A 25,262-nucleotide genomic window follows, 5' to 3' on the forward strand; every position below is an offset into this window, starting at 1 on the left:
GAAATACGAATGCGAACGTTAGCCCGTTTTCGACCAGTGGGTACCTTTCATTTCTGTAAGAATATTAAGAAACATGAATATTTTGTAGGAAATGCATTTATTTGTTTTTGTAAGTAAAGAGGAATATTTTAGAATCCCAAGAGAAGAATTTATGAACAGTATAATTTTCAGCGGATAAACTTCACTTGCTTAAATAAATTTGGGCCAAGTGGGTTAAGTTAAGATTCGGTATATTTTGAAAATGGTATAATTCGGTATATTTCTGAGGTTACTGTCGCGGCCGGCGTGAATTTTTTTTTGCAAAACGCTGGACATAAAAAAAGTGCTAGAAAAGTAAAAACCGCGGAAAATTGCAAAATTAAAGCAATACCTAGCACCAAAACCATAGTGTAATTGTTGGGGAACTATTACCCAAACGTGAAGCCTCGTTTTCGGTGCTATCATCGTATTTTTCACCAATTCCTTGGCTGGCGGTTGTGTGTATAACAAAATGGCGTCCTCGCAAGTCTCAAACAAATCGGGCTCGGGCTGGCCGCTCCGCGGAAGCAGCAGCAATAATAATGGTACGCAGAAATTTGCCACCAACCAGGCACTGACCATAAATCGCACCGTCAATCTGTAAGTAACCCTTGGATGTGGCCATAGCGGAATATATTGACATTAACTTATCCCCTGCACAGATATCCCCTGACTAACTACACATTCGGCACGAAGGAGCCGCTGTTTGAGAAGGATCCATCGGTGCCATCACGTTTTCAGCGAATGCGCGAGGAATTCGATCGTATTGGCATGCGCCGCTCCGTGGAGGGAGTGCTGCTCGTCCACGAACATGGCCTGCCGCATGTGCTGCTGTTGCAGCTGGGCACGACATTCTTTAAGTTGCCTGGCGGGGAGCTCAATGCTGGCGAGGACGAGGTCGATGGGCTGAAGCGACTACTCTCCGAGGTAGGAAAGCAACGATCACTGTAGTGCACCCCAGACTAAGTAATACTTATGGTGGCCTTTTTCTTTTGTAGACGCTGGGTCGTCAGGACGGCGTCAAACAGGAGTGGATTGTCGAAGACACCATTGGAAATTGGTGGCGTCCCAATTTCGAGCCACCACAATATCCATACATTCCACCGCACATCACCAAGCCCAAGGAGCACAAGCGGCTGTTCCTCGTTCAGCTCCACGAAAAGGGTAAATATCCAATTGGCTGGCTCTGGCTCCGCCAAACTCAAAATCATCCCAGCGTAGGTATATTGAGTGATGAGAAAAATGCACCAGAAGCACAAATGCCATGGAAATAACCATTTCTATATGTATCTTCTACTATATAATCCTTGTATCGTTTTTTTTTCTGTTTGCTAAAACCGAATACGCTAACAAACCTCATGTCATATCTTTTCAATGCTGTTTAGATACGGACAGGAACGCCAGTTACGATGTACCCTGAGCCGTTCCATTAGCGCCGTGCTGGTGTGTCGTGCCACCCAACTCAACTATCAAAAGTGCCATGTGCCATAGCCATAGATCGACAAAACGAGCAAACAGAAAAACAGATCAGAAAAAAAGAACAGAATTCCTCCGGGCTTAGTTTTGATTCTAGAATTCATTGTACAACATAGAATCTCCATCTGAAATTTTGTATTTGTTGCTCAGAACAGTGTTGGCATATTTTGTTGGTTCCCACTCAAAATCCGAAAACTCAATGATTGTTCTTGTTATCTTAATTTTGTAAATATGTCGACATCCATTTGAGGCTAAGCGTAAGCTGTATTTCCCCTCTCCCCAAAATACTTACGATACATACGATATTATTTCTTTACTTCTACGAGTATTCTTACTATTGTCAACTGTCATTGTCATTGTCATGTGTTCTTCATGTCTTAAGGTTGTGTACGAATAGTTAGTCGGAAGTCACGGGCAGGCAGGGCAGCAACAGCAGCAGCAGAGCATTGTAACGTGCGCCCACATCCGGCATGTTGTACGGATTTGTGCGCAAGTCGCTCCTTAATATAAGCACTCGTTTATATGTAACCATAACCAAATGAATGAAAACTGTGTTATACTTCTTTCGGCTCATAGCTTGTGCGCTGAACAACGGGCTGCTGCCGCTTCAGCGCACAAGGCACCAATAATTCGCTTAGACCATTTATAATTATGTTCAATATCAGAGTGGTAGATCATCGTTGGGCAAGAGCAAGAGCACTGACCGACCAACAGATGGATAAAAGTAATTAGAGTGTAACGAATCGAACCATGAATGTAAAACATAATACATACGACTCTTATATATCAGCTTTTATATCATGTGGCAGCTCAATAGATTCTTGATACTATGTACATTTTTTGTAACCGATTGTAACGATCTAGCTAATACGTACATTTACACGATGTTATTTACAATGCTCCATGATATCTCTACATACATGAATTCTGTCTCTATCGTTTTCTGTAATCTAGCACTATTTGCTGTGCCCAAAAATTATAAGCTCGTTGCGGCGCCCCTCTTCGAGCTATACGACAATTCGCAAGGCTACGGACCGATCATCTCGTCGCTGCCGCAGGCCCTATGCCGGTAAGAAGAATCGCGAATGAATCATGAATTATCAATTAATCACTCACTTTCTTCATTTTGCAGTTTCAACTTCATCTACATGTAAAGACAGGCCGATGGATTCCAGGTCCAACACTAGATTAGCAGCAGCAGCACCAGCAAAGCAACACCAACGATAGCTCTACTTTAAATATTTCAGCACCTCAGATCTGCCCGTAGATTTCCATTCAATGCGTGTGTGTAATCCGTACATAATTGTCTTGCAGATAAAATGGAAAGCCTTGGCCCTCTACTTGGCAAATAGAATCGACAAAATTGTGCTTTATTTGTATTTATGTTCGTTAGTCTTTAATCTAAGTATCCATTGCATATTGGGGGCGCACTATCAACTAAAAGTTTGGACAAATATTCATTGGGGAATGTTGGTTAGATTTTATATTTTCGAGGGGTGATAGTAGTAGTGTTGGTGATTATAGCATATAGTCGCCATAGAGTTGCTCGAAATATTCGCGTTTGCTGCAATTGGAAGATACACATATTGGGTTGGATTATGTTACTGGACACCAATTGAGATTTAAGCCTTTAAATACGGTTCAGAATGATGACCTGCTACTCCGAATCAAGAGTTTAAAACGAATTAAGAACTAATTTCTAAATTAATGCTGCTCAGTGCTGACGGGAATTGTTCTACATACATTTCGCTATTGTTAAAATTACATTGTGAGGCTATAAATAACGGATACGTTGCTGTTCCGGGTGCGAGGCTTGTAACAAATGAACGAATCAACAAAACTCTGAAGAAGCTCACAACAAAATTATCGAACTGAAGTACAGGAACCGACTGATTGTGGTTTTGTTAGTGTAGTAGGTTTGTGTCTGCTTAGGCCTGGTTAAGTAGTACATGCTTAGTCTCTAAATTGTTGGTTTAATCTGCTTGATTATGCTTATTATGCCACGTACAAAAGATGCAATTGCTGCTGGTTTCCCTTCTCTTACCACAACCGGTTGTGATAGAACTTGAGATCGTTGTAGCCCTCGTTGGTGAGGTGACCGCCACCACCGCCGCCGCCACCAGATGATACAGTGGACACGGCATCTGTGTTGTCGTGGCCCGGCGAGTGGACATCGTGTCCCGGCGGACGATTTATCTTGACCACACCGAAGTCTTCGCGCTCCTCCTGGTCGAACTCCATCTTACTGCTGGGCATCACCGCCATGCCCACGCCAAAGGAGCGATTCTTCATTCCGGTGTGCTGCTTGCTCAGCTGAAAGGCCGCTGGCCTGCGGTTCTCGCCAATGATGCTCTCGGCCACCTCCGGCGAACGCACCGATGGCGGTGTGGGCGTGTGGGTCTTCGGGGGCGGTGAAGGTGGTGTAATTGGCTCAGGCTCTGGCTCAAACTGCGCCTGTGGCTCCTCTATCGAAGGTTGCAGCCCGAACCGAATGAAGTGTGCCTCCTCCTGATCGGCCACCTCCTGCAGATCCATTCGTTTGGTATTCATGTGTCCGTGAGCCTGTTGCTCGTCCTCCAGGTGATGCAAATCCATTTGAGCGGTCATCATCTCTGCAATGTTGTTGCCATCGCCATTGCCGCTGTCGAGAGAGGGTTACAATGGGTTTAAAGAAACTGATTTGCACTCCTAAGATTCACTAAGTAATTCATGGTTGGACGTTGGGTTGATTACTCGAAGCATGCTCGAGAACATTCTTGCTTTTATTGCTCAAGTAAAAAAAAAGAACGAATAAATTACCACAAATAAATGTAAATGTCGTTAAATGTTAAAAAATAGATATGTATGTTGTGATCACAATTGTCAGGTATTTGTTCGTTTGTGGTGTGACGGTTCCGATATTGTGGGTATTAGATTATCTTTTGTATATTTGGATGGATGGTGGTGGCTGTGGCTTTTGGGGGTGGTGTGGCAAGTACAGGCAGCGTCTTCTGCTGGTACATTAAGTAAACTCTTTATATAAATTAACTAGGCGAAAATATAAATAATTGGCTAAAATCAAAGCTTTGTACAATTCCTGTATTAGTTTATAAATGTAAATGTCTTTTTCTTTTTGAATTTTCTATTATTTCTTTTTGTAGCCGTGTGTGTGCAATTTTTGTGGATTTGCTTTATCTATTTGATTCTGAAAGACAAAAACGAAAAGAAAGAAATCAAACCCAAATGACGACACATTACAACGAAAATGAGAAATGATAATGGACTGGGAGAAAATGCTCTATTTGATCTGGATGGAGGGATGGAATGCGCCTCACCTGCTCGACTCTCCACTGCCGGCGCCACCGCCTTTGGTGCTGCACTTTGAGATTCCAGAAATTATCTATAGGATGGAAAATGGGGAAAAATTAGCAACATTTGTATGTGTAAAATATTAGGAGTTTTTTCTAGGGATAAGATCTAGCAATTTGTATTAATTAGGACCCATTTCAGTGGTAGTACGAATCCAGGGAATTTCTTTATTAATTGCTTAGCATACAACTTAATATAAATCTGGGCTACAAAACGTATATTTGGTGCTTTAGTGGGCCAAATGTCGCCCCTAAAACAGCGCCTTGGCACGCAGCCAACACCCAACTTTCCATGTCATCCAACCACCACTTTCGCCTTAAGGGTGGATTGACCCACTCTGTGGGGCAGTGAAAGTCGTGACACACGGCACACACACACATTCACCCCCCTCAGGGTTGGTTTTTATTTCACAAAAATAAATATAAACATTCTCAGGAACAACACTTGCAAGGAAAATTTAGATTACGAAGAATTTTTTCCAGAGGACATGGTCCCACACTGGGTTACTCCTTCGTGACGCTACTGGAACACATTTTCTTTAGAAAGTTGTAGTTTGATTCTATGGGAATTTGGGGTCTACTGGAAATTTGGTCTTTTGATGCGTTGCATCTATCTACTGAGTGGGGGCGGCATTGTCGCCGTTTCCCATTTCGGCTGAGCGAACCAAGTAGATGGTGGTCTGGCAGTTGGGGCACGTGGTGCACAACTCGGCTTCGGGAGGCGGAGCTGCTCCGCCGCCAACCTGCTGCTGCGGTTGACCTCCGTTGCTGGAACCGCCAGCTGCAGCGCGTTCGCCTCCACCGACATTGGGCTGATTAGACTGTGGGAGGCAAGGGAATAGCTCTTCAATCACTGCGCAAGCTAGCGAGGAACTTTGTGATATTTACGAAGCCTTGGGACTGCTGCTGCGGCTGCTGTTGTCCCTGTGGCTGGGATTGGCTCATGGACTGCGTCTCCTGCTGGGCTATTTGTTGTTGATGTTGCTGCTGATCATAGGCAACCTGCTGCTGCTGCTGTTGCTGATTATGGTGGACATGGGCCCGTCCAGTGGGATAGGGATCGTGGCGAGTGGGCTGGCCAGCGGCTGGTTGTTGCATGAACTGCTGTTGCGAGGGCACAGCAGCCACCGGCGGCGACTGTTGCTGTGGCGGCGGCATCTGCTGCTGCTCCTGTGTGGGAGCGGCTGGCTGCGAAGACTGCTCCTGTCCGCCAGACATACGAATGGGGGCCACGGCAGCAGTTCCTGCTGGTGGAACGGCAGCGCCACCATCTAATCCAGAGTGGCGAACTCGCGATGGTCGGGCAAATGCGTTTGTGGCCAAGAAGGCATCGTCCACATCCTGTAGACCCGAGCGACGTTGGAAGGGATCCTGCTGGCGAGCTGTGCCGGCACGGCTCAGAGCATCCAACGGACTCTTGCGAGGCTGCAGGAGGAAGAGTCAGCTCGCAGGCACAAAACGAGGAGTAGGCTTACATTTTCCGTGTCCCGCTTGGTCTGGCTAGGCGTCAGGCTGGCCTCGCTCATATGCTTGCGTGACATGGTGGCTCCTTGTACCACTGCAGCTGCTGACTGCTGGCCATGGCGTGACTGCAAAAAGCCAGGTAACCCTCATCAGTGGAAGATGGTTGAGGTTGAGCAACGTTCAACTTACGGCAACACTAGTACGGGATGCGTGAAAGCCATGGCGTGTGGCAGGGGCATTATTACCACGTTTCGCGTCCATAATTTTCAACACTAGAAACGACTAATCCGCACGAAACACTTGACACAAATCGCGATGAGACTCGGCTTGGGATTCGAGTTGAAAATATTTTGAATGTAGCACAAAAAAGCAAAAAAAGAAAATATTACTAGTAAAAAGTATTTTCTACACTGGGAATTGGGAAACAGATCCGTTTGGTTTCGAGTACAAATTTAAACTGAACTTTTCCGAGAGCTCTCCAAATGACACACACGAAATAAAGGAATTTGAACCCGGGGGGAAAGGCCTACTAAGTTTCTGAAGACCATGGCCTTCTTTTCAACAAATAATTTTGCAACACAGAAAACTAAAACTAGAATTATTGTTTGGAAACCCTTTGCGCTGGGTCGATTGTTCGTGGTAAAGCCCCACCGCTTATCCACTTGTCTGTTAGTACCTCTGCCATGGTGCAGGTGGGATGCCGGGCGCCATACCGTCCGTTGGGTGAGATCTGTGTTATTTGCTGCAGCAGCACATTCGATGAGTTCTGCTTCTGCTGCTGGGAGCCGCGTCGCCTGTGATTGACATCCTCGCCCAAGTAAGTAGCACCAAAGAGTTGTGTGTTAGGACTGTTTGTTTGTTGAGTTTGTTGGTTGATGATTATGTTCATGGTTGGTTATCAATGGTTAGCGCAACATGTGGATGGCGAGAGAGAGAAAGAAAGAGTTAGTTTAGTTTAAGGCATTGAAAGCAAAAGCATATAGCAACAGGCCACCGTCAGTTCTTATCTAAGGATTAATTATGCTGTACTATATTCAGATATCGATCAAGTCGGCACGGGTGGTCTTCTTTGGACAAACAAACAATCAAAGAAAGAAACAAATGTTGGCCGCGACAACGGTCCGATTTGCAAACGATATGCAAATGGGGCCAAAGAAATGGCCAACTGAAAGTGAAATGTTTCCTGCAGCGAAAGCAACGCCTTAATTGCCACGAAATGCGCCAAGCCAGGCCCAGTCTTGGCACCGATACCGGTCGCAGTCGCGGTCCCGGTCACGCCCCCAGGGGACTCACCTGTTTGTAATGTGCAGCCCGTTCTTGGTCTCATGCGGAGACTGCTCGTGGGCATGACCATTTGAGGAGTTGGCTTCATTGAAGTATCCCTCGTACAGCACAAAGTTGTTGGACTGCGGAATGGTGCGCACCAGGCCGTAGTGCTTGCCGAAGAAGGCCAACAGCTTCTCCGAGGGCCGGTCCACCGAGCACTTCAACGGGGTCCAGTTCTCCTCCCTCAGCATGGTCTCGAACAACCGCTTGCCCAGTCCAGCGCGCTGACGGGACTCGTGCACATAGAAGTCCAGAATGGATGGAGCTCTCTCCACCTTACGGGTCTGACCGGTCTCATCGAACAGATACAGATCCTTGTTGCCCACCTTGAGCAGCCCAGTCACAGCTCCACTAAAACAAGGCATATTCATTGTGAATCGTTCGGCGAGCAAGTGCTGCTGGTGTCTTACTTGTGTCCTGCCTCTGTATCAGCGAGCAGATAGATGGTCTGGTTCTCGGACATCCGCAGACGCTGGGCCGTGGTCACCGGCTTGGACAGGCCCTGCGACGTGGCCGACAGCTCACCCAAGCGGTCAATTATCTCCGACATCTTCGAGGTGGCATCCCTGGGAAACGTAAAGGTTAGTGTCCAGTTTCTGGGCAAGATTCTATCCGATATCCAATTCCTCATTCATATTTCAATACTTACAGGCACTGGCGCCGATCGCCGCGAAAGGTGTGCGGCAGTAGGTTTGACGTCACCCTGACAATCGCCTCCGGAAACAGTGGCCTAATATCGAATCGGAAATCCACCATTCTGTAGCTGTTGAAGTTGCTTCTTCGGTTTACTCTGGCCTACAAATGTGGCTCGGGGCTGTTCTCTTTTTGGGGCGTCTGTCGGAGTGTCTCCTCCTGCAATGGCAATCGAGAAATTTGGATTTAATGGAGCGTTGCAAGAGCAATTCGCAATCAATTTGATTATCAGGTAGGGGTTCGGCATTCTCTATTACTGGGGCTGGGTGCGGACATTGTGGGAATCAGACGTTGGACATGCGATTTATCCAATCACTGTTGATGCTTTTTATAGAATTTTTCAGCAGATGAGAGTGAGGCACTACAGACGTGTTGGTTACAGATTGCAGGTTGGGCACAACCTAATTTTTTGTGGGAGCCATGCACTCCCATTCCATTTATTTACCTTTTGCATTTTATTGCGTTGCCAACTCGCGGTTGACCCAAATCAGGGCCTGCGACTGGGATTACAATCGAAACTGTTGCGTTAGTGTATCGTATCCTATGGGATCCCCAGGGGGTGTGGCTCCTAACAGGACAAAGCGTTACGTTACCCTTTCGCATGCTCTTGCTATTCTTAATTTTCGAGTGCAACGAACTGCTGCCGTCGACGCTGTCAGAGAGTAAAGCAACAATAACGGAGCTTTTGTAATTACATTTGATGGGGGCGGGGCACAAAACTTTTTCCATTGTTGATGGTTACTATTTGTATGGAACGAGTCGGAACGGAAGGGAAGAAGCAGCTCTGAGAGTCGTTCTGTCGCTGTCGCTGTCGCAGTAGCCGCTGACGTCGCTGCTCGAATTACAAAGTGCGATAGCTGCAAATGACGTGTTTTCCTTTTCGCACACACACATAAGCATACGACCACATTAATGCAAATGTAAGGTTGTATGCACATGTGCTTGGCCCCCAGCAAAGGGGACTACTTTAAATACCCTTGACGATGGTATACATGGTGGTTGGTGTGATGCGACTGGCAAAAACATAACTAGGCTTTTTTCAAAATCAAACATGCGCGAGTTTGATATGACTGCATCCAGCCATATATTATCCAAATCAGTATATTATATCAGATATGTACGTATGCAAATATGTGGATATGTATGTATGTATGTAGATGCAATGGTACAGATGCATCTGCAAGGGTATCAAACGCTTCGGCCTATGACGTTTGCCTCTCTCTCTCTCTTCTGTTGTAATTGTTGTTTATTTGTTGTGCTCAACCGTTGACGTTGTATACAGAAAGCTCGCTTTGTAACTGTTTATACGCCAAACGATGCAAAACAAAAATAAGAAGCAGCAAAAGCAAAAAAGAAAGGAAACCACGCATTACAAAAGGAGCGAAGCTGCACTTCTTGCTCCCCCTTTAGCTCCACTTGTAAATGTGTCAAGTGAACTTGTCTCTCTCACACATACTAGCGCTGCAGTATGGGTGTGTGTAAGTGAGCGTGAGAGAGCAATCAAAAGAATTAAAATCGCGTGCAGCTGTAAACAACATGCTACATACATAGTTAGAAGAGCGCAACGGGGGGAACGAGTGAGCGGGAGACAGCAAGCGCATGGGGAGGAGTGTTCATTCAATTTAACAGTTAATCAGCAGACGACGACAGGAGGAACCCAAACAGCAAAAACAACAAAAACCACCGTTGGAAACAAAGCGTTGCCAACTGCACAACAGCAAAACAAATCAATCGAGAAAGGGCCAGACAATCATATTTACACGCTAATTAATACTATAGAGACATTTCCGATTAGCGCAGTTGGTGATGAAAACTAATACTTCAATTACAAGCACATTCCCAGCCCGGCCCTCAGTCTGGAGGTATAGATTCCCCTGGCCATCAGCTGTTTGCAAAAAAATAATCCCACAAACTGTCATTATGCAAGGCCATGACGAGGCTGCTTTGTAGTATGCACATGCACATATGTATGTAGATGTGTGTGCCAGGGTGCTCACTTACATGCAGGCTGTCAACTTCCTTACCAAAGCCGTCCTGCCTCAAAATGGAAATAGAAATTTCGGTAAATTGGCGGCATTATCACGTCAAACGCTCCGTGTGTGTCGGCCATTGGTCAATAGGCATAATAAATTAGCCTGTCCCAGGCTCGAGCCTACCTTTATGTATACAGGCGTATGTCCTCTAAGTACCCGGGAAGGCAAATAATAAAATAGAAATGGACTAGGCTCGAAATATATGCAGCAACAAGGTCAATCGATAATTGTAAACCAAAGGCAGCCCAGCACCGAAAAGAAAAACCGTCAAACAAGTTGCCAAGGCAAGGAAAAACTCGAAAACGCCCAACAACAAAAATGTCAGGTGCCGTTTCCAAACACAGGTGTACACGGTACAGGTGCTGCCTAGGCTAGGGTTTTCATATTTCTCTGTTGCTCAAGGCAACGTCAATTAAAAGTCAGGAAGCCATGGCTATCTTTGGGGCTCTAAGCTGTATAAAATCTGGTATATCATAGTCATCCGTTTATTATGTCCATTGGTCAAGAAAACCCACAAAACTACAACTTCTGAGGTTGGTTTGGACTATCTCCAGAACAAAGAAGTCTTTGCAACAATCACTTATTATTTCAACCAATCGTTTCTACGGTCCTCGACAGCTACAGGTACAGACACACGATCCCATCATGGCGGCTCTGACAAGTGCACTGCCTATTTAAGGGATATTTTTCCTAGAAACGGACAAAACTATGGCCATCTCCTAGGACGTCAATGCATCTTTCTCTGCTTGCAAACATCTGGCCAAATTCAAAATGTCTTTTGCAAGGGTATACTTATAATCATCATGTGTTTATGGCGCGGTTCAGTGGAAGCCGCTGGCCGGGGAGCGCTTGAAACATGCATAAGACTGCAGCTGCAGATGAACGCAGCACACGCAATGAATAGTTTATCGGTAGGCGATTGCCCATGCCTCTATAAAGAGTTTGGCAATGAAATACTTTTGCGGTAAGGCAGCCTGTTGTTTTGCTGTTTACCACACGATCAAGCGGCCCAACAGTCAAAACAACTTGTTATTCTACAAAAGCAAACACATAGCAACAAAAAGCTGTAACCACAGCAACTGCAATTGCATTTGTTGCTGGCAATGCTTTTGCTGCTACTGCTGCTGCTTTTGTTGTTGTTGTTGCTTACACGCGCCTTTTATCTAATTGCTGGAGAGACTAAAGCAGGCTGCGACAGAACGAGAGAAATCCAGAAGAGAGGGAGCTCGGCTTACGTTTTCTTGTAACGTAAGGCGATGCAACGCCAGCCCAGAATTTCATCAGAATCAGATCAGACTATAAGCTCTAGCTTAAATATAAGTCCCCCCACAGGTTTAAAAATACCCGAAGCTTACGTAAGCGATAATCCGTGTGGATTTCGGTTATTTTCCACATCAATGATTAATGCAAAAAAGAAAGTATTGAATTCTGATCAGATCGAGCAGACAGTCGAATACGCTGCACCCTGATAAGCAGAGTGTCGGGGAAAAACAAGTGATTAAGGTGCTCCTCTTCCGATGCTTGACCAGTCGCCATACCCAGCCCCTCTATCCACTGCCCGTAATCAGCCCAGTGCTAAATGGTAATGGTGCTAAATGATAAGCGTGCTTCTAAGAAACCAGTTTCAGTCGGTTCTCCTAAGCAATCGAGTGCCGCAGAGGGTTTAACGACAGTTCCGAATACATAATTATTTCTTTTGTTTATGTTTGCTGATAACCAGACATGGCCATCCCGCTCCCACTCGCATGGACCCAGCACGTGGTGGGGGCAAAGTTTCACTCGTTTCGGAAAACGTCACTGATGAAACACACTTTCCAGTGAAAACTCAAAGGAGGTGACTGGCCCAGTCGGTGTGGCATTACCATCGCATAAGAGTGCAAGGAAAAACAATTGTGAACGTAACGGTGCAGACGTAAGGCTGTCTCTCACTAGCACACCGCACAAATTCACACAGAAACCAGACACACTGAACGAGACAGAGAGAGGCACTTGTAATTGGCTGTTATCGTACGATCGCGCGCTGGTCAGCGTCTGAAAATTGGTGAGAGACACAGAGAGGAGAGGCAGCTATGCATGTACGTACAAATGTGCATATGTATGCTATGCCTGTGTTTGTATCAAGCGAGTTTTCTTAAAAGGGCGATCGACAGCAGTATTCACTTGTAAAAATTCAGTCAAAGTGAGCAGTTCGAGAGCGAGTGCCTCGAAAACTATTCAATTATTAAATTACTCTGGATTGTCTGTGGACAAACCTTATCAAACAAAAACAAAAAACAGCTGAGCAGCAAAGCAGCATTAGAAGAAGAAGAGTGTAAAGCGCGTGTGCAAAAAAGCACAAGAGATACACAAAAAGAAGCAACGGAAAATTTTGGAGACCAAACAAAGGGTGTAACGCAAAGCTTTTACGTCAAACAAAATTGTGTCCAAATCATTTGCATTCCTCAAGATGAGCGGTTCAGTGTTGAGCATGGCGCGTCCGTCCCCCACCACCAACGGCTGCGGTGGCAATGCAGCTCTGCTGGCCAAGCAGTTGAGCATCACCAGCAATGGAGGTGCCAAGAATACTGTTACTCCAGCCATAGTGCCGCCTCAAGCAGCCCCAGCTGGCCGCCAAGGTCATCCAGCAGTCACAGATCGTCTGCTTCGACGTCGACTCCACCGTTATATGCGAGGAGGGCATCGACGAGCTGGCCGAATACTGTGGCAAGGGCACCGAGGTGGCACGTGTCACCAAGGAGGCCATGGGCGGTGCCATGACCTTCCAGGATGCCCTCAAGATACGACTTAACATCATCCGACCCAGCCAGCAGCAAGTGGTGGACTTTATCCGCGAGCGGCCCAGCACCCTCAGCAAGAACGTGAAGCGCTTTGTGGCACAATTGAAGGCTGACGGCAAGCAGGTGTATCTCATATCCGGAGGATTCGACTGCTTGATTGCCCCCGTGGCCACAGAGCTGGGCATCCCCCTCTCGCACGTGTATGCCAACAAAATGCTGTTCGACTACCAGGGTGCCTACGACAGCTTCGACATCACACAGCCCACCTCCCGCTCTGGCGGAAAGGCGGAGGCCGTCGCCATGATCAAGCAGCAGCATGCCGCCGACGCCCTCACCACAATGCTCGGCGATGGAGCCACCGATCTGGAGGCAGTGCCTCCAGCCAACTACTTTATCGGCTTTGGCGGCAACGTGGTGCGCCCCGAGGTCTACAGACGGGCCCAGTATTACGTAACCGACTTTGAACAGCTGATGGGCGACCAGTGATGGAGCAATGGCATAATGGAACGGGCGGGCAGCGGGGTGGCGAATTTAGTATTTCAGAAAATCAACGTGTTATAGTTCATAGTGAATGTTGTTGTCCAGGTCTGTGTCTAAGTGTGCATGCATGTAAAATACGATATATACATATATCTACTAGTTTGTAGTGAATTGCTAAAACAATAAAAGCGATAGTAAAATTATGGAAAATGAAAAGCGGCACGAAGCAATTCTGGGTGAACAGTTCACGGATAACAGAGCCCTGTTAATGGAGTGCCATAATATGTTAACATATACAGGGTGACACATTCCAGTTGTAAATGCAATGAATTTTTACAGTGGTTCGAAGGCATATGAGTTCATGACGCAGCATAAAATAATAAAATATTTATATGAAAATGTGGAAATGCTGTTAATGCATTTGTAGTTGCTGTAAAGCCACAGAGTGTTCGCTCTGAAATGATTTATCTATGCCTGCGCGTTTACTAGTGCGTTTAAAAAGAAAGTTTATATTTTACTGCTTTGCTTTTAGTAGATTAGTAGTTAGCTATGAAAAAACAGACTAACTAACTTTCGATTTGTAATGTCTTTCCGAAGGTTGCATTAACAAACCCAATTAAAACGGTAATAGTTTACCAACTTTAGGCCTTCTAAAGCAATTAAATAAAGTTGTAATCGACACTTGGCGAGCAAAAACAAAAGCAAGAGTAGTGGCGTGGGTGCCCTATGCCATGAACGGAGCCGAGGCGTACCTGTCGGCATTAGTTTGAGGGTCAACGTCATCGTGCTTAATTGGCGGCGGGAAGCGCTTTTAGCTGAATGGTAGACCATATTAGGTGCGACGCGGCTGCCGTTTGGCTGAGAGACCCACACAAAGGCGTGAATTAAGGCCATCCATGCAATTGTTGGGCAGAACAGCCCAGCCTCAGAGGCAGCTGGAAGAGTGCCAGCAGCAAAGCGGAAGCAAGAACAGATGAGATCACCATCCATAACAAGAGGGAGAACGAGAGGTGCAAGCAAGCACGGCTTAAACGTGTCGCCCTGTGGCACTAATGACGCATCGAGTCCAAAAGATATGTATGTATCTTTTTCAATGCAAATGACTAACGCACCAGCTCTGGGGCCATCCATGTAGCGGTAATGATTCCAACGTGCATGACGTAAAATTAATGCCTTATTTATGTATGTGTTCACTGAGCACTGAGCACACGGCCGCGGCACGAAAGCGCGAAGACGGTGGGCAAGAGACACAAAGATCCAAGAAAAACATAAAACTTACCGCAATAATATTCAACAATACGGACGGGAAGGTATCTTGTATTGGATTGCGTGTGCCGCGTTCCAGTTTCCAGATGCAATGCGGCCTTTGCTGCAGATTTGGGGCTGATGGACGGATGCTGCGCGTTAGGTGCGGGCGTGCTTGCACACACACACTGTTTTATTGATTCAAAAATGAAACTTTTCTGGCCGAAATAGTGCGAAATATATTTGTATGTTCTATGTACTTTTGTATGCCGTTGAACCTTATTTAATTCACTTTAACACATAATTCGATGGCTTCTGTTTGTCTATTAGCGCTGTGTATGTATACGCGACGGTCGCCGGACAGCGGTGCTACGTGTATATTGCACGAGAGTCTGATAAAAACTTGCACGAAAGATACAAACTGAAGAGCAGGTAGCGATTTGGGGGTGAAGTGGCCGAACCTTAAAGCTAAGCCGTCCAAAGCTTTGGTGCTTGCAACAAGCAACACGACAAAAACAAACAGCTGGGCTGCAAACTATCGAGTGTAGTGGCCATATCGAATGCGCCCTTCCTATCGATTGGCCATCTTTCAGCACCATTTCGGCGGTAACTTGATGTTAAACTTTAAACATGCAAATTTAAAGCACATAACGGTGCGTTTTAGGAATACGACATTTTTTCCAACTTTTTTTGCCAGTACTCTCAGAGGGCTTATGTGGCCCGACTAATTGCTTGCAAAATCATCGATGGTTCATAAGAAACATCGATGGCAGCAGCATCAAGTGAATTCCCAGCGCTAACTTTGAGTAATACAAAGAGGAAGGAAGAAAAAAAGGATACAAAGGACGCCCAGTACGCACACGCACAGCGAAATGCCGAGAAATGGCGATGCCGGCAACGGCGCCCCAAGATCGGGTACCGGTGGCACCAGCGACGGGTGTATTTATCCAGACGACGTCATAATGGGCGTGGGAGTTGCATTCAATGTGCGCTATACGGGCTGCGTTGAGGTCAAGACCTCGATGAAATCTCTCGACTTTGAGACTCGCACGCAGCTGGCGCGGTAAGCGGAACCCACATCTTATCTCTCATGGCTGAGTAATACATTTTGACCCATGCTTTCCCTACAGGGAGTGCATCAACCGCGTCTGCGAGGCTGCAGGCCTGAAGTCGGCAGGCAAGCGACGACTGTGCTCCTTCATATCGGACCGACCCAGCATGCAGCATGCCGGTACCAACATCATCATCAATGTATCCAGCCGAGCCCTCACCCTGAGCAATGTGGAATCGGGTGAGGTGATAGCCAATCACAATATGCCGCGCATTTCCTTCGCCTCGGGGGGCGACAACGATACCCTGGACTTCCTGGCCTACATCGCCAAGAACGAGGACGAGTGGCGTGCTTGTTACGTCCTGGAGTGCGCTGGTGGTCAGAGCGAGGACCTGATCGTGACCATTGGCAAGGCCTTTGCGCTGCGATTCAACGCCTTGAGCAGGCTGAACGATCCCACTGCCGACAACATCAATCAGAGCTGCAAGGAAAACGTTAAAGAGTATTACAACGATTTACCCAACAAGCTGCCCCCAGAGCTTCCGAGTGACGATAGCCGCTCCCAGCAGCAGCAACAGCAGCACCAACCGGCCCAACTCCCATTGCATCCCCATGCTCCGCGTGTGGCTCAACTTAATCTGAAGAAGCCACGCGATCGCCTCAGCAGCAACCTCATCGACCTCAATTCCCCGCCTCCCGATCAGACAACCAACAAGCTAGCCCTCGGGCATTCGTCGGCGTCTGCTACCACCTCCACCCTCACGGCCGGCCAGGTGCGCGATGTCTTTGACGGGCCCCAGTGTCCGCTCACTGCCGAGGTCTGGTTCCACGCTGCCATCTCCAGGCCGATTTCCGAACGTCTGCTACAGCAGGACGGGGACTTCCTGGTCCGCGAATCTCAGGGAAAGCGTGGACAGTATGTGCTGACTGGACTGGAGGGCAAGACGCCCAAGCATCTGCTGCTCATCGATCCAGAGGGCGTGGTTCGCACCAAAGATCGCATTTTCGATAGCATTAGCCATTTGATAAATTACCACTGGGCCCATGCGTTGCCCATCATATCGGAGGATTCGGAGCTGGTCTTGCGTAATCCAGTGCGCCGGCCCGCACAGGACCAGGCAGCGGTCGCCGGTGCCATAGCTGCATCCTGAGCGGCCCGATAGAACAAATACTTGCATCGCGAGTTTTCACATAAATATTACTTATACATACACACATACTATATATATATATACTTGTATCCGTGTACACGCTTAGATTTACATATGTGCACTCGTAGAGAATATCTTTTATATATCGTCGGCATCATTGTATAAGAACGAACCCATTTATTTATGGATTGAATATACACAAAACATCTTTATATGTGCAGTACAGTATTTTCCCATCAAACGTGAATAAATAACACCAAAACCATAATTTCGGTGGATTTCCTCTGGATGGAGCGCAGAGCAGTAGAACACAAGACTTAAAAGCTGCACTTTACACAAATCCTTTATTGTGACCCATGCAAAACGGATCTAAACATCATCTACACACAAAGTTAATTACGGCGACCAAAGTTGTTGGTGTTGGGCTGGGTGAGCTGGAGGCCACGGATGTTGTGGAAGTCCAACAGCTTCAACATCTCCTTGGTGTCGGGATCGACCTCGATGATGTCTTGCTCCAGGGCGGACACGGCTGGGACGTAGTTGTCGCGACGCTCACGCTCCTCCTCCTGCAGCTTGATGGAAATACCACGCACCTGGGAGTGACGCAGACGGCCCATCAAGTGGGTAACGTAGCTGTAAGAAAAAATATCAATAGGTCAGTGGATGCTCGGATGTACGGCTGCATCTAACAACTTACCCGGCAATCTTGTTGCGGAGGGGCTTGGTGGGAATGATAGCGACCTCCTCGCAGATGCGCTTGTTGGTGTGGAAGTCCATCGTCAAGCGAGTGTAGTACTTCTCGATGATGACCTTAGCGGCCTTCTTGATCGTCTTGGTTCTGACGCGACCCTAGACATGGGTAGATGGGGGAAAACACAGATTAGACACTGGGTTCGCACATAAACAATCCATTTTTTGCCATTTCGCTGACAGCAATCAACAAAATTTCACCGTGCACTGCAGCTGCACAAATTCAGCTGCGTTCTTGATCACATATTTGTTTGTTTGGTGTCAGGATTGCATATAATTTTCGCGATATAAAAGAAAAACCAACCATTTTGATTTACGTTTCTACCGGAAAAGAGCGGAAGCAGCAGTGTGACCGCGGTATTATCGATAAAATATACCGCATGACCCTCAAAAGTATACCGAAGTATGCCTTCTCGTTGTCAAAATATACCGAAAATATACCAAACCTTAATCATTTACTCGCTTTTTATACTCTATTTAATATTACCGGCTAGTTAGAGTTCTCAGCACCAAAACTCTACTTTTATCAGATTGGTGAATCAACAGAAGAATTTAGAAACAGAACTTTCCTCTGTATTTGACGGTGAAGGTATATTTGGGTAGATCTCAGAGGGTGATGCGGTATATTTTATCGATAAATTCGCGGTTACCGGGCGTCTTGGCAACCGACCGACCCCAATTTATGTTGATTTTGATTGATTTTGATTAATCAATGCACAATGCAAATCGATTTGTGCATCTGCAAGGATGCAAAAAGGAAGCTCCGACGAGGCAGCTGCTGGGGCAGCTTCCGCCCAGACAGAGGAGCCGTCGCCGTCACAACAGGCGCAGAAATCTGACGATGCCGGCGCCGAGTTTCAAATCAGTTTGAACGAATTTCTGGAATTTTTAAAGCTTTCCTGTCATGTTAACGATATGATAGCGAAAGCAGATATGGCAAAACCACATACTAGGGAGCCAGTCCCACCCATGGAAGGTGGACCCGGGGCCTCCAAGCGAAATTCTAAAAAGGACGAGTTCGATTTTGATAATTTGGCCGACAATCATCTGGTAAACGAGCTCCTGGGCCTCAAGCGCAGTCATCGCCACTCAAACACTCGGGATGACAGTCGCGGCGGTGTGCTGGGCGATCAAAAATCCAGCCTGCGTTCTGGCCATGTCCACAAGAGGACAGACGCCACCTACCACGGCCTCCACCCAAAGCTGACGGAGCAATTGGATTCCGTCATCAATGAGGGTGTTCTGGACTCTGTGCTGTCCTTTGTCTGTCCAGTTCCAGTGCCCACGGCGCTCACAACCAACGGAAAAGCAAAGACCAAACAACAGCTGCAGCAACTCTTTCCAAAGGAGATTTTTACACTGCCCACACCGACGCCCACCGCCACGTCCGCACTGCCGATGGGGGCAGCCAAGTCCATGACAGAGATTGCCCATGTGCATTCATCCATATCGACAACAGCTTCGGCACCGTGTCTGCAGCAGGCGCCCAACGATGGGCTGCATGCGGAGCCACCATCCTCCAACAGCATGGTGCGAGCTCTGGTCAAGGAGCCGATTGGAGCCAAGGCTACCGTAAATCCCACGGTCAGGCGCAAGTCCGTCATGCTGCTCAAGGAAAGCAAACATTCGAGGCAGGAGAAGAAAGAGTCGGTACTTTTGAAATGTTCTCTAGGGAATCTCTAATCCTCCTTCCCATTTCTGCAGGCCCGAGGTCGTGATTCATGTATGCGACGAGGTGAAGAACACTTCCCGTGACTTCACCTGCCCCCAGCATCTGTTGGTCAGCAAAATGGGTTACTTTGCCGATGTGACTGCCGGCCAGCGGCTGGAGGAGATGGACATATCCGTTCACTGCGACATTTTAATATTCGACTGGCTGATGAAGTGGATCAAGCACAGTGCCCAGAGCCAAGACATCCAGGGCCCAGGGCAGAGCAGTGCTGCGGCTTCTGGTCCCCAGCTGGATGGGAACAATGTGGTGCCCATTCTGGTCTCTGCCAGCTTTCTGCAAATGGAGCCCCTGCTGCTGGAGTGTCTGGCCTTCTGCCATGCCCATCTCAGCGAGGTGGTGCGCACCTCCACCAATCTGTCGTGCCTCAACGATGCCCTGGTCACCCGTCTGGCCGCCATGTTCACAAACCTCGAGCTGGAGATGGTGCGGGACAAGAAGGAGCGCGTGACGCCACGCCTCTGGACCAAACTGATCCAGTCGCTCTGTGAGCCGGACCCGGAGGCCTTGCGCGGACACTTCTACAGCATGTCCGGCCTCTTCCGGTGTGCTCGCTGCTTCAGTTGCGTGACCAACACCATGAAGTCCTACGTTAGCTGTGTGCCCAGCAACATCCGCCTGAACCGCTGGGGCCAGTTGATGAGCCACCATGTGCGGGATCCCAACTGGGACCTCAACATCTACATCATGCAGCTGTTCAAGGAGTTGAAGTCCTGGCGCAAGGTCTACTGGAAGCTGTGGGGCAGCTGCCACTATCTCTACTGCTGCACCTGCGAGGCGCACTTTCCCGTCTATCAGATGAACTGGTGCCGCTTCCATCCGGGGGCAGCCAACTTCCTGGGACCGGTTGACTATGCGGGACCATCGGGACGCTTCGCATGCTGTGGCCAGCAGGCCTTTCGTTATGAAACCCTGCCAGGACCCAACGTATGTGTCAGTGAAAGTCTTGGAAGGCGCTCTAATCTGTTTGTATGTGTTCCCCATTCTTAGGGCTGCCAGTTCCGGGAGCACAGCGTGCTGGTGGAGACCGATCGTGAGCGTGCTATTCTGGCCATTGCCCAGTTGGTGGGTGAGAACTACGCCCTGTGTGAGATGCCGCCGTTGAGGGTCCAGGAAATGGCCGCCGCCGGCGAGATAAGCCCCAGCTGGCAGGGCATCTCGCTGACGCCACAGCGCTGCCGCCAGGGTCTGCTGCCGCAACTCTGCATGGACAGTGTGTTGAAGAAGGGTGGGTGAGGTCCGGCAGCTCGCTGATAAACGCTCTCTCAATCTGTGCTCCACAGTGACCAATCATCGGGTGAGCCGAAGGATGCGTGCCTCGCGCTACCAAATGGACACCAGCACCGACTCGGAGACGACATCCACCAGCGAGGAGGACAGTCGTTGTCTCCGCCCCAAGATGCGTAATTTTCATGACGATGAGGACTACAGCTCCAGCAGCGATGGCTGCGAGTCGGAGCACCGGCCACCGCCCAGGAAGGCACGCGGAAAGAAGAAACGCAAGCGGTATAGCCAGATAATCTTATTGAGGGTTGAAACTAACATTTGTTTAAAACTCCCCCAGTCCCACCGAGGTGTCGGGTCGCTTCTGGTCAGGCGAGCTGTCGGCACGCAGCAACCAAGATCATCAGCGCGACTTTGAGGAGAAGATCATGAAGCAGGTGGCCACCTATGTGACCAAGAAAACCGGCAACGATCAGAGTCTGGTGCACAATGCCCAGCCCCTGGGTGGCTCCTATGTGCGGCTCGAGTGCGAGTGGAAGGAGATGATCAAGCAGCGTCACACTAACCACAACATACAGTCCGGCAGCAATGCGACTGGTCTGGCCCAGAACACGGGCAACAACATTTGCCTGGGAGGATCGGCCGTAGCAGGCGGTGTCCAAGGCATGTCCAAGCAAAAGCACAAGTAGGAATTCAGCCACACATAAAAATTACTTAGCAAAGATCGTAGACAAAATGTTTAGTCACGTCACCAAAGTTCTAGTCAAATGTTTAGCAGAAATTGAAATATACTAAATAAAATATTTAAATGGAAAACCGGAAGGCACTTGTATCAAAACTATTCTGCACTTCTTAATATTTTGTTTTTATTTATTTAACTTAACGCAATTTACAAAGATTTCGTTTTGTTATACATCTCTAAAATTGTTTTTTTTTAATTTTTAAAATCATTTTTTTAGGTTTGAAATAAAAGAGTTGGAGAGAACAACAGAATAATCAAATAAATGCGACGACACGTAAAAACCAAAATATAAAAGGCGCCCCAGGTTGAGGGACACGTAGAGAAATTTAACACATGATTGATTGATCGAGAGGATCGCGGGCAGTGCCTAAGGCTCAACCTGTAGCAGGAGACCCGTCTGTCCACCAAATGTACAATTAAAAGCAACAAAACAGAGAAACATTAAAGGTTTATGCGTTGAATCTCGTGTATTAAGGAACGAGTTTGGTACCAAAATAAAGCACTTACAGAAGTGGGGCAGGGCAGGGAGTTTTGGTGTTTGAATTACTCAAGAAAGCATTTTAGAAATTTAAAATCGGATCTCGTGGCTCCTCCTGCACCAGTATCAGCTTGGAAATATTGCATAAATGGTTCATCGAATCGTGACTGCTTGAATTTAGTGGTTGTTTTTTCCGGGAGCTGTGGCTATTGTAGGTGTGTTACTACTGTGGTCTTAGCAAGCTAACTGAACAGGCACTCGGTGGCCTTTTCCAAGTTCCAGTTCTCCTTAGAGAGGACGCCGCGCGCATCATGCTCGTCGACGCCCATGTCTCTAAGGCGTTGAATTTTTGAATCACAATCGGGGAAGGTGTGCGGACCTCCTGCGTAAGCATTTGTCCAGTGCTTTGCAGTAAGCAGAAACAGATCGTACTTGTCTTTGAATTGGTACGCCACCACAGCGTCCTGCGGATCGTCGGGCTCTGCAGCGGCCAGCAGGGCCTGCAGGGATAGCAACACCGTGCGCAGAGTCATCGCCGCTGCCCAGTTGTCCTTGAGTATATCCAGGCAAATGGCGCCAGTCACAGACGAGATGTTCGGATGCCAAATGCGCGTGATGAAACGAACCTGCAGACAAGATGCAGTTTGGTTTAGCCATCTACCTGCGCTTTAGTGCTGCATTAGGGATACCCACCTTTGGTGGATTAAAGGGATATGTCTCGGGCACTTTAATTTCCAGGATGAACTTTCCCCCCTCGTAAGGTGTGTCGGGGGGGCCTGCTATTTCACCACGTAGCTCTGTCCAACTGTCATTGACAAGATCGATTTTGATGGAACACTGCACGATCTGTCAGGGAAAATTGCAAAGAATTAGTAGGCAGTATTAGTCGTGTTACCCTCTCGCACTGGACAAGAAGCAGCAGCCCCAAGGAACCAATGCACTGTCGCGCGCCAAAAATGGAACCAAAGTCCGCGGCTGCTGGCGCCGCCACCACCACCACCACTGCCGCTGGCGATGGTGATGCTGTCCTCACGGGTAAGCTTTAGCCTTCGCATGGGATGTACTCGCACTGTGATCGCCCCAAACTTACCTCCTCGCTGCGCAAAACTTCCTTGAATTCGCGCTTTATGCGTGATACAGCCATATTCGCCATGATGGTTCTGTGCTTCTCTGGTTCTTGTTGTTGCTGCACTACCTGCAATTGCTACGCTCCGCTCCAAGTTTGGTTGCGTAAAATACGCCTGGCTCAGCTTGCCGAATGTGGGGCCTTTTTTTTAGTTGTGAATTTTGATAATACGTACTAGGTTGCTTGGTGCACCGAAATTTGTTGGGAGCGCTCACCAATACCAATAGAGTTCCTATAGCTTGTGTGAGTTCTTACTCGCAGCTGCTTCGGCGTTCAGTTTCAGGTTATTTATTATGCTGGAATCTGTTCGCTTTCAAATGGTTTGCGTTCTAGTCCCTATGCGGATATTATTTATATTATTATTTTACAAATTGGTTATTTTTATTAGACGACGCGCGCAGTCGTCTTCTCTTCCCAATGTGGAGCAAAATAGACACCTAGTCACTAGTTGGTCACCACTGCGGTTGGCGAAATGCCCAATGTCCGACTCACTCAATGCTGTTTTAAATGGTTTTAAATTAAATTTATATAAATAAATAAATCAGCGATATTGTTGCTCCGTGCTGCTTGGTGGAAAAAATGTATATGTTTTACATGGTAAATACACATGAAGTACACCTTTCCTACATATTTATGTAATTATCGACAGAGGATGTCTGTTGACAAGTTTCGCCGTAATTTTTTCACTCAGCGCTTGTGGAGGCGGCAGTGTGAAAAACCTCCGTTTCCATTTCTTACATTCCTTTTTTTGCGACATTTTTGCAAATGGCAATTCTACACACTTTTGACAAATAACGCGTATTCACGCGTTACGAAAAATACTGAAAGACAAGAAAATAATCAACTAGAAATACTAGTGCAAGAGATGTGAACTGAGGGTCGATGAAAAATACGAAATCTGATCCAATAATAAGTGCACCGAAAACGCTGATCATGTGCTTTCACCAGGACGATCACAAGAAATGGATCATGGATCTGTGATCAAGTTGTCCTGGTGACTCACTGCATAAATGTAACAGACCTAGAAACAGGTTGATATATAGTGACGAACACAGAAACATCTGTATTTTTGTGCGATAATTATAACTTCTAATGAACAACAGGTGTCGCTCTTTTGGATTTTTTGACTTCAACAATAGGTGTCCGTCAGGTATTCTTACCCCATATTACGAAGACAGATGGATCATTTCGAAAACATATTAAAAAAGCTGAAGGCGAAATAGTTAACTCCATGAAATAACAACAAACTTGTAATATTAAAGGAATACGAATGCATTAAAAAGTAAAGCAGCTTAGCAATTTACTTTCGGGTTTACAATGTCTTTCGCAACCCACTCAAAAATATTTGTCTTATCGAACTTGTTTCGTATTCGGGGCAAAAAACCTCCACTCCACAGAAATACCTTCAATTCAATCAGCCGCAGCCTTTCATTGGTACAGAGCTAAGGTTATTTTCCATGGCGTCTCTGATATTGAGCGCAGAGCCCAGAACAAAACTTATTTTGACCTTAGCAAGATGGTTTCATTACTTGTATGTGGTTTGATATACGAAACCCGTTTGGCCTCGCCTCTTATGATCGAATCTAAGTTTTGTACTTCTCAGGCGTACATGTCTCTTGGCAACAGTCCTCACAAAATAGAAAGATCACTAATTATGCTACATGGGCACATATTCATGATAGATATTTGGGGTATACAAGGTTCAACGGTCGTTTCGCTCTTATCTTCCGTTTGCCTGATGTTGGCGTTAACATTCGCTGTTGATCAGTGCTAATTCAGTGAGATTATAAATACCTAGTTGACCTACATACAGGGTATATCCGGAACGAGTAACCTTCAATTTATGGATTCTCTTTTGGTTCTCGTTCACGTTTTGCCCGGACACAAACAAAGCCCCAAAACGTGCCAAAATAAAAATGCGTGTGTCTGGAAGTTGTGGAGCCAACAAATTGGCTCGAGAAGAACCCAGCAAGCACTCAACGCATGAAGAGAAGCAGACATGGGATCGCTCTCGGACAGAAATGGTTTGTTGGGAACACACGTGTTGGAATGACCGAACAAAACGATGCAAAAAAAACTAATATACATACACACATATGTACATACATATGAACATATGTACATACTTATGCACGCCGGCTCTCTTTCCTGG

The 25,262-nt window shown here is 47.1% G+C and overlaps 8 protein-coding genes across 12 annotated transcripts; 4 read left to right on the forward strand and 4 right to left on the reverse strand.

Moving 5' to 3' along the window:
• Positions 1-287: 287 nt before the first annotated feature.
• LOC117894486 (cleavage and polyadenylation specificity factor subunit 5) lies at positions 288-2,848 on the forward strand. 2 transcript variants are annotated; one of them, XM_034801593.1, is made up of 5 exons: positions 292-618; positions 681-945; positions 1,017-1,182; positions 2,449-2,563; positions 2,627-2,848. In XM_034801593.1, the coding sequence occupies exons 1-5, from the start codon at positions 491-493 to the stop codon at positions 2,646-2,648; spliced, it is 696 nt and encodes a 231-aa protein (XP_034657484.1). In that variant the 5' UTR covers positions 292-490; the 3' UTR covers positions 2,649-2,848. The 2 variants fall into 2 exon arrangements, with proteins under 2 accessions (XP_034657485.1, XP_034657484.1); XM_034801594.1 differs by lacking the exons at positions 2,449-2,563; positions 2,627-2,848 and adding an exon at positions 1,404-2,419 and having other exon boundaries at positions 288-618.
• On the reverse strand, positions 2,844-15,339 carry LOC117894480 (alpha-tubulin N-acetyltransferase 1). 3 transcript variants are annotated; one of them, XM_034801582.1, is made up of 7 exons: positions 14,894-15,336; positions 8,281-8,483; positions 8,042-8,197; positions 7,599-7,982; positions 6,982-7,153; positions 4,809-4,873; positions 2,844-4,135 (listed from the first exon to the last, which is right to left on the reverse strand). In XM_034801582.1, the coding sequence occupies exons 2-7, from the start codon at positions 8,385-8,387 to the stop codon at positions 3,535-3,537; spliced, it is 1,485 nt and encodes a 494-aa protein (XP_034657473.1). In that variant the 5' UTR covers positions 8,388-8,483; positions 14,894-15,336; the 3' UTR covers positions 2,844-3,534. The 3 variants fall into 3 exon arrangements, with proteins under 3 accessions (XP_034657473.1, XP_034657474.1, XP_034657475.1); XM_034801584.1 differs by lacking the exon at positions 2,844-4,135 and adding an exon at positions 4,300-4,678 and having other exon boundaries at positions 14,894-15,326; XM_034801583.1 differs by lacking the exons at positions 4,809-4,873; positions 6,982-7,153 and having other exon boundaries at positions 14,894-15,339.
• LOC117894484 (chromatin modification-related protein eaf-1) lies at positions 5,261-6,785 on the reverse strand. Its single transcript, XM_034801591.1, has 4 exons — positions 6,495-6,785; positions 6,317-6,430; positions 5,730-6,266; positions 5,261-5,662 (listed from the first exon to the last, which is right to left on the reverse strand). The coding sequence occupies exons 1-4, from the start codon at positions 6,564-6,566 to the stop codon at positions 5,456-5,458; spliced, it is 930 nt and encodes a 309-aa protein (XP_034657482.1). The 5' UTR covers positions 6,567-6,785; the 3' UTR covers positions 5,261-5,455.
• Positions 8,959-13,830, forward strand: LOC117894485 (phosphoserine phosphatase). The gene is given in 4 exon segments (XM_034801592.1): positions 8,959-8,969; positions 9,662-9,667; positions 12,767-12,947; positions 12,949-13,830. Coding segments are annotated over 2 exon segments (816 nt in total). The 5' UTR covers positions 8,959-8,969; positions 9,662-9,667; positions 12,767-12,803; the 3' UTR covers positions 13,621-13,830.
• A 302-nt stretch (positions 15,340-15,641) lies between the features above and the next one.
• LOC117894482 (SHC-transforming protein 2) lies at positions 15,642-17,323 on the forward strand. The gene is made up of 2 exons (XM_034801585.1): positions 15,642-15,922; positions 15,990-17,323. The coding sequence occupies exons 1-2, from the start codon at positions 15,732-15,734 to the stop codon at positions 17,059-17,061; spliced, it is 1,263 nt and encodes a 420-aa protein (XP_034657476.1). The 5' UTR covers positions 15,642-15,731; the 3' UTR covers positions 17,062-17,323.
• A 63-nt stretch (positions 17,324-17,386) lies between these two features.
• On the reverse strand, positions 17,387-18,213 carry LOC117894489 (40S ribosomal protein S17). The gene is made up of 3 exons (XM_034801596.1): positions 18,116-18,213; positions 17,759-17,910; positions 17,387-17,694 (listed from the first exon to the last, which is right to left on the reverse strand). The coding sequence occupies exons 1-3, from the start codon at positions 18,116-18,118 to the stop codon at positions 17,454-17,456; spliced, it is 396 nt and encodes a 131-aa protein (XP_034657487.1). The 5' UTR covers positions 18,119-18,213; the 3' UTR covers positions 17,387-17,453.
• Positions 18,214-18,543: 330 nt separating this feature from the next.
• Positions 18,544-21,565, forward strand: LOC117894479 (uncharacterized protein KIAA1841 homolog). 2 transcript variants are annotated; one of them, XM_034801580.1, is made up of 5 exons: positions 18,544-19,457; positions 19,516-20,467; positions 20,531-20,768; positions 20,824-21,046; positions 21,105-21,565. In XM_034801580.1, the coding sequence occupies exons 1-5, from the start codon at positions 18,559-18,561 to the stop codon at positions 21,451-21,453; spliced, it is 2,661 nt and encodes an 886-aa protein (XP_034657471.1). In that variant the 5' UTR covers positions 18,544-18,558; the 3' UTR covers positions 21,454-21,565. The 2 variants fall into 2 exon arrangements, with proteins under 2 accessions (XP_034657471.1, XP_034657472.1); XM_034801581.1 differs by having other exon boundaries at positions 20,531-20,753.
• Positions 21,566-21,947: 382 nt separating this feature from the next.
• Positions 21,948-23,633, reverse strand: LOC117894487 (ubiquitin-conjugating enzyme E2-22 kDa). Its single transcript, XM_034801595.1, has 3 exons — positions 23,075-23,633; positions 22,678-22,830; positions 21,948-22,610 (listed from the first exon to the last, which is right to left on the reverse strand). Exons 1-3 carry the CDS (start codon positions 23,135-23,137, stop codon positions 22,227-22,229), a joined length of 600 nt encoding a protein of 199 aa, XP_034657486.1. The 5' UTR covers positions 23,138-23,633; the 3' UTR covers positions 21,948-22,226.
• Positions 23,634-25,262: the final 1,629 nt, after the last annotated feature.

Source organism: Drosophila subobscura, chromosome J (genome assembly GCF_008121235.1).
Source record: "Drosophila subobscura isolate 14011-0131.10 chromosome J, UCBerk_Dsub_1.0, whole genome shotgun sequence".
NCBI classification, from domain to species: Eukaryota; Metazoa; Arthropoda; class Insecta; order Diptera; family Drosophilidae; genus Drosophila; species Drosophila subobscura.

Coding starts and splice junctions, on each gene's coding strand:
- LOC117894486 (XM_034801593.1), top strand. CDS start 491: ATGGCGTCCTCGCAAGTCTCAAACAAATCGGGCTCGGGCTGGCCGCTC. Junction 619..680: donor ATAAATCGCACCGTCAATCT/GTAAGTAACCCT, acceptor TCCCCTGCACAG/ATATCCCCTGACTAACTACA. Junction 946..1,016: donor TGAAGCGACTACTCTCCGAG/GTAGGAAAGCAA, acceptor TTTCTTTTGTAG/ACGCTGGGTCGTCAGGACGG.
- LOC117894484 (XM_034801591.1), bottom strand. CDS start 6,566: ATGGACGCGAAACGTGGTAATAATGCCCCTGCCACACGCCATGGCTTT. Junction 6,267..6,316: donor CCAAGCGGGACACGGAAAAT/GTAAGCCTACTC, acceptor TTCCTCCTGCAG/CCTCGCAAGAGTCCGTTGGA. Junction 5,663..5,729: donor AGCAGCAGTCCCAAGGCTTC/GTAAATATCACA, acceptor TGCCTCCCACAG/TCTAATCAGCCCAATGTCGG.
- LOC117894480 (XM_034801582.1), bottom strand. CDS start 8,387: ATGGTGGATTTCCGATTCGATATTAGGCCACTGTTTCCGGAGGCGATT. Junction 7,154..7,598: donor GGGCTGCACATTACAAACAG/GTGAGTCCCCTG, acceptor ACAAACAAACAG/TCCTAACACACAACTCTTTG. Junction 4,874..6,981: donor CCACCTGCACCATGGCAGAG/GTACTAACAGAC, acceptor TCCATCCTATAG/ATAATTTCTGGAATCTCAAA.
- LOC117894482 (XM_034801585.1), top strand. CDS start 15,732: ATGCCGAGAAATGGCGATGCCGGCAACGGCGCCCCAAGATCGGGTACC. Junction 15,923..15,989: donor ACTCGCACGCAGCTGGCGCG/GTAAGCGGAACC, acceptor CTTTCCCTACAG/GGAGTGCATCAACCGCGTCT.
- LOC117894489 (XM_034801596.1), bottom strand. Junction 17,695..17,758: donor CTCCGCAACAAGATTGCCGG/GTAAGTTGTTAG, acceptor TTTTTCTTACAG/CTACGTTACCCACTTGATGG.
- LOC117894479 (XM_034801580.1), top strand. CDS start 18,559: ATGCAAAAAGGAAGCTCCGACGAGGCAGCTGCTGGGGCAGCTTCCGCC. Junction 19,458..19,515: donor TCGAGGCAGGAGAAGAAAGA/GTCGGTACTTTT, acceptor CCATTTCTGCAG/GCCCGAGGTCGTGATTCATG. Junction 20,769..20,823: donor GGACAGTGTGTTGAAGAAGG/GTGGGTGAGGTC, acceptor TGTGCTCCACAG/TGACCAATCATCGGGTGAGC.
- LOC117894487 (XM_034801595.1), bottom strand. CDS start 23,137: ATGGCGAATATGGCTGTATCACGCATAAAGCGCGAATTCAAGGAAGTT. Junction 22,831..23,074: donor AAGTTTTGCGCAGCGAGGAG/GTAAGTTTGGGG, acceptor TTTCCCTGACAG/ATCGTGCAGTGTTCCATCAA. Junction 22,611..22,677: donor ATCCCTTTAATCCACCAAAG/GTGGGTATCCCT, acceptor TCTTGTCTGCAG/GTTCGTTTCATCACGCGCAT.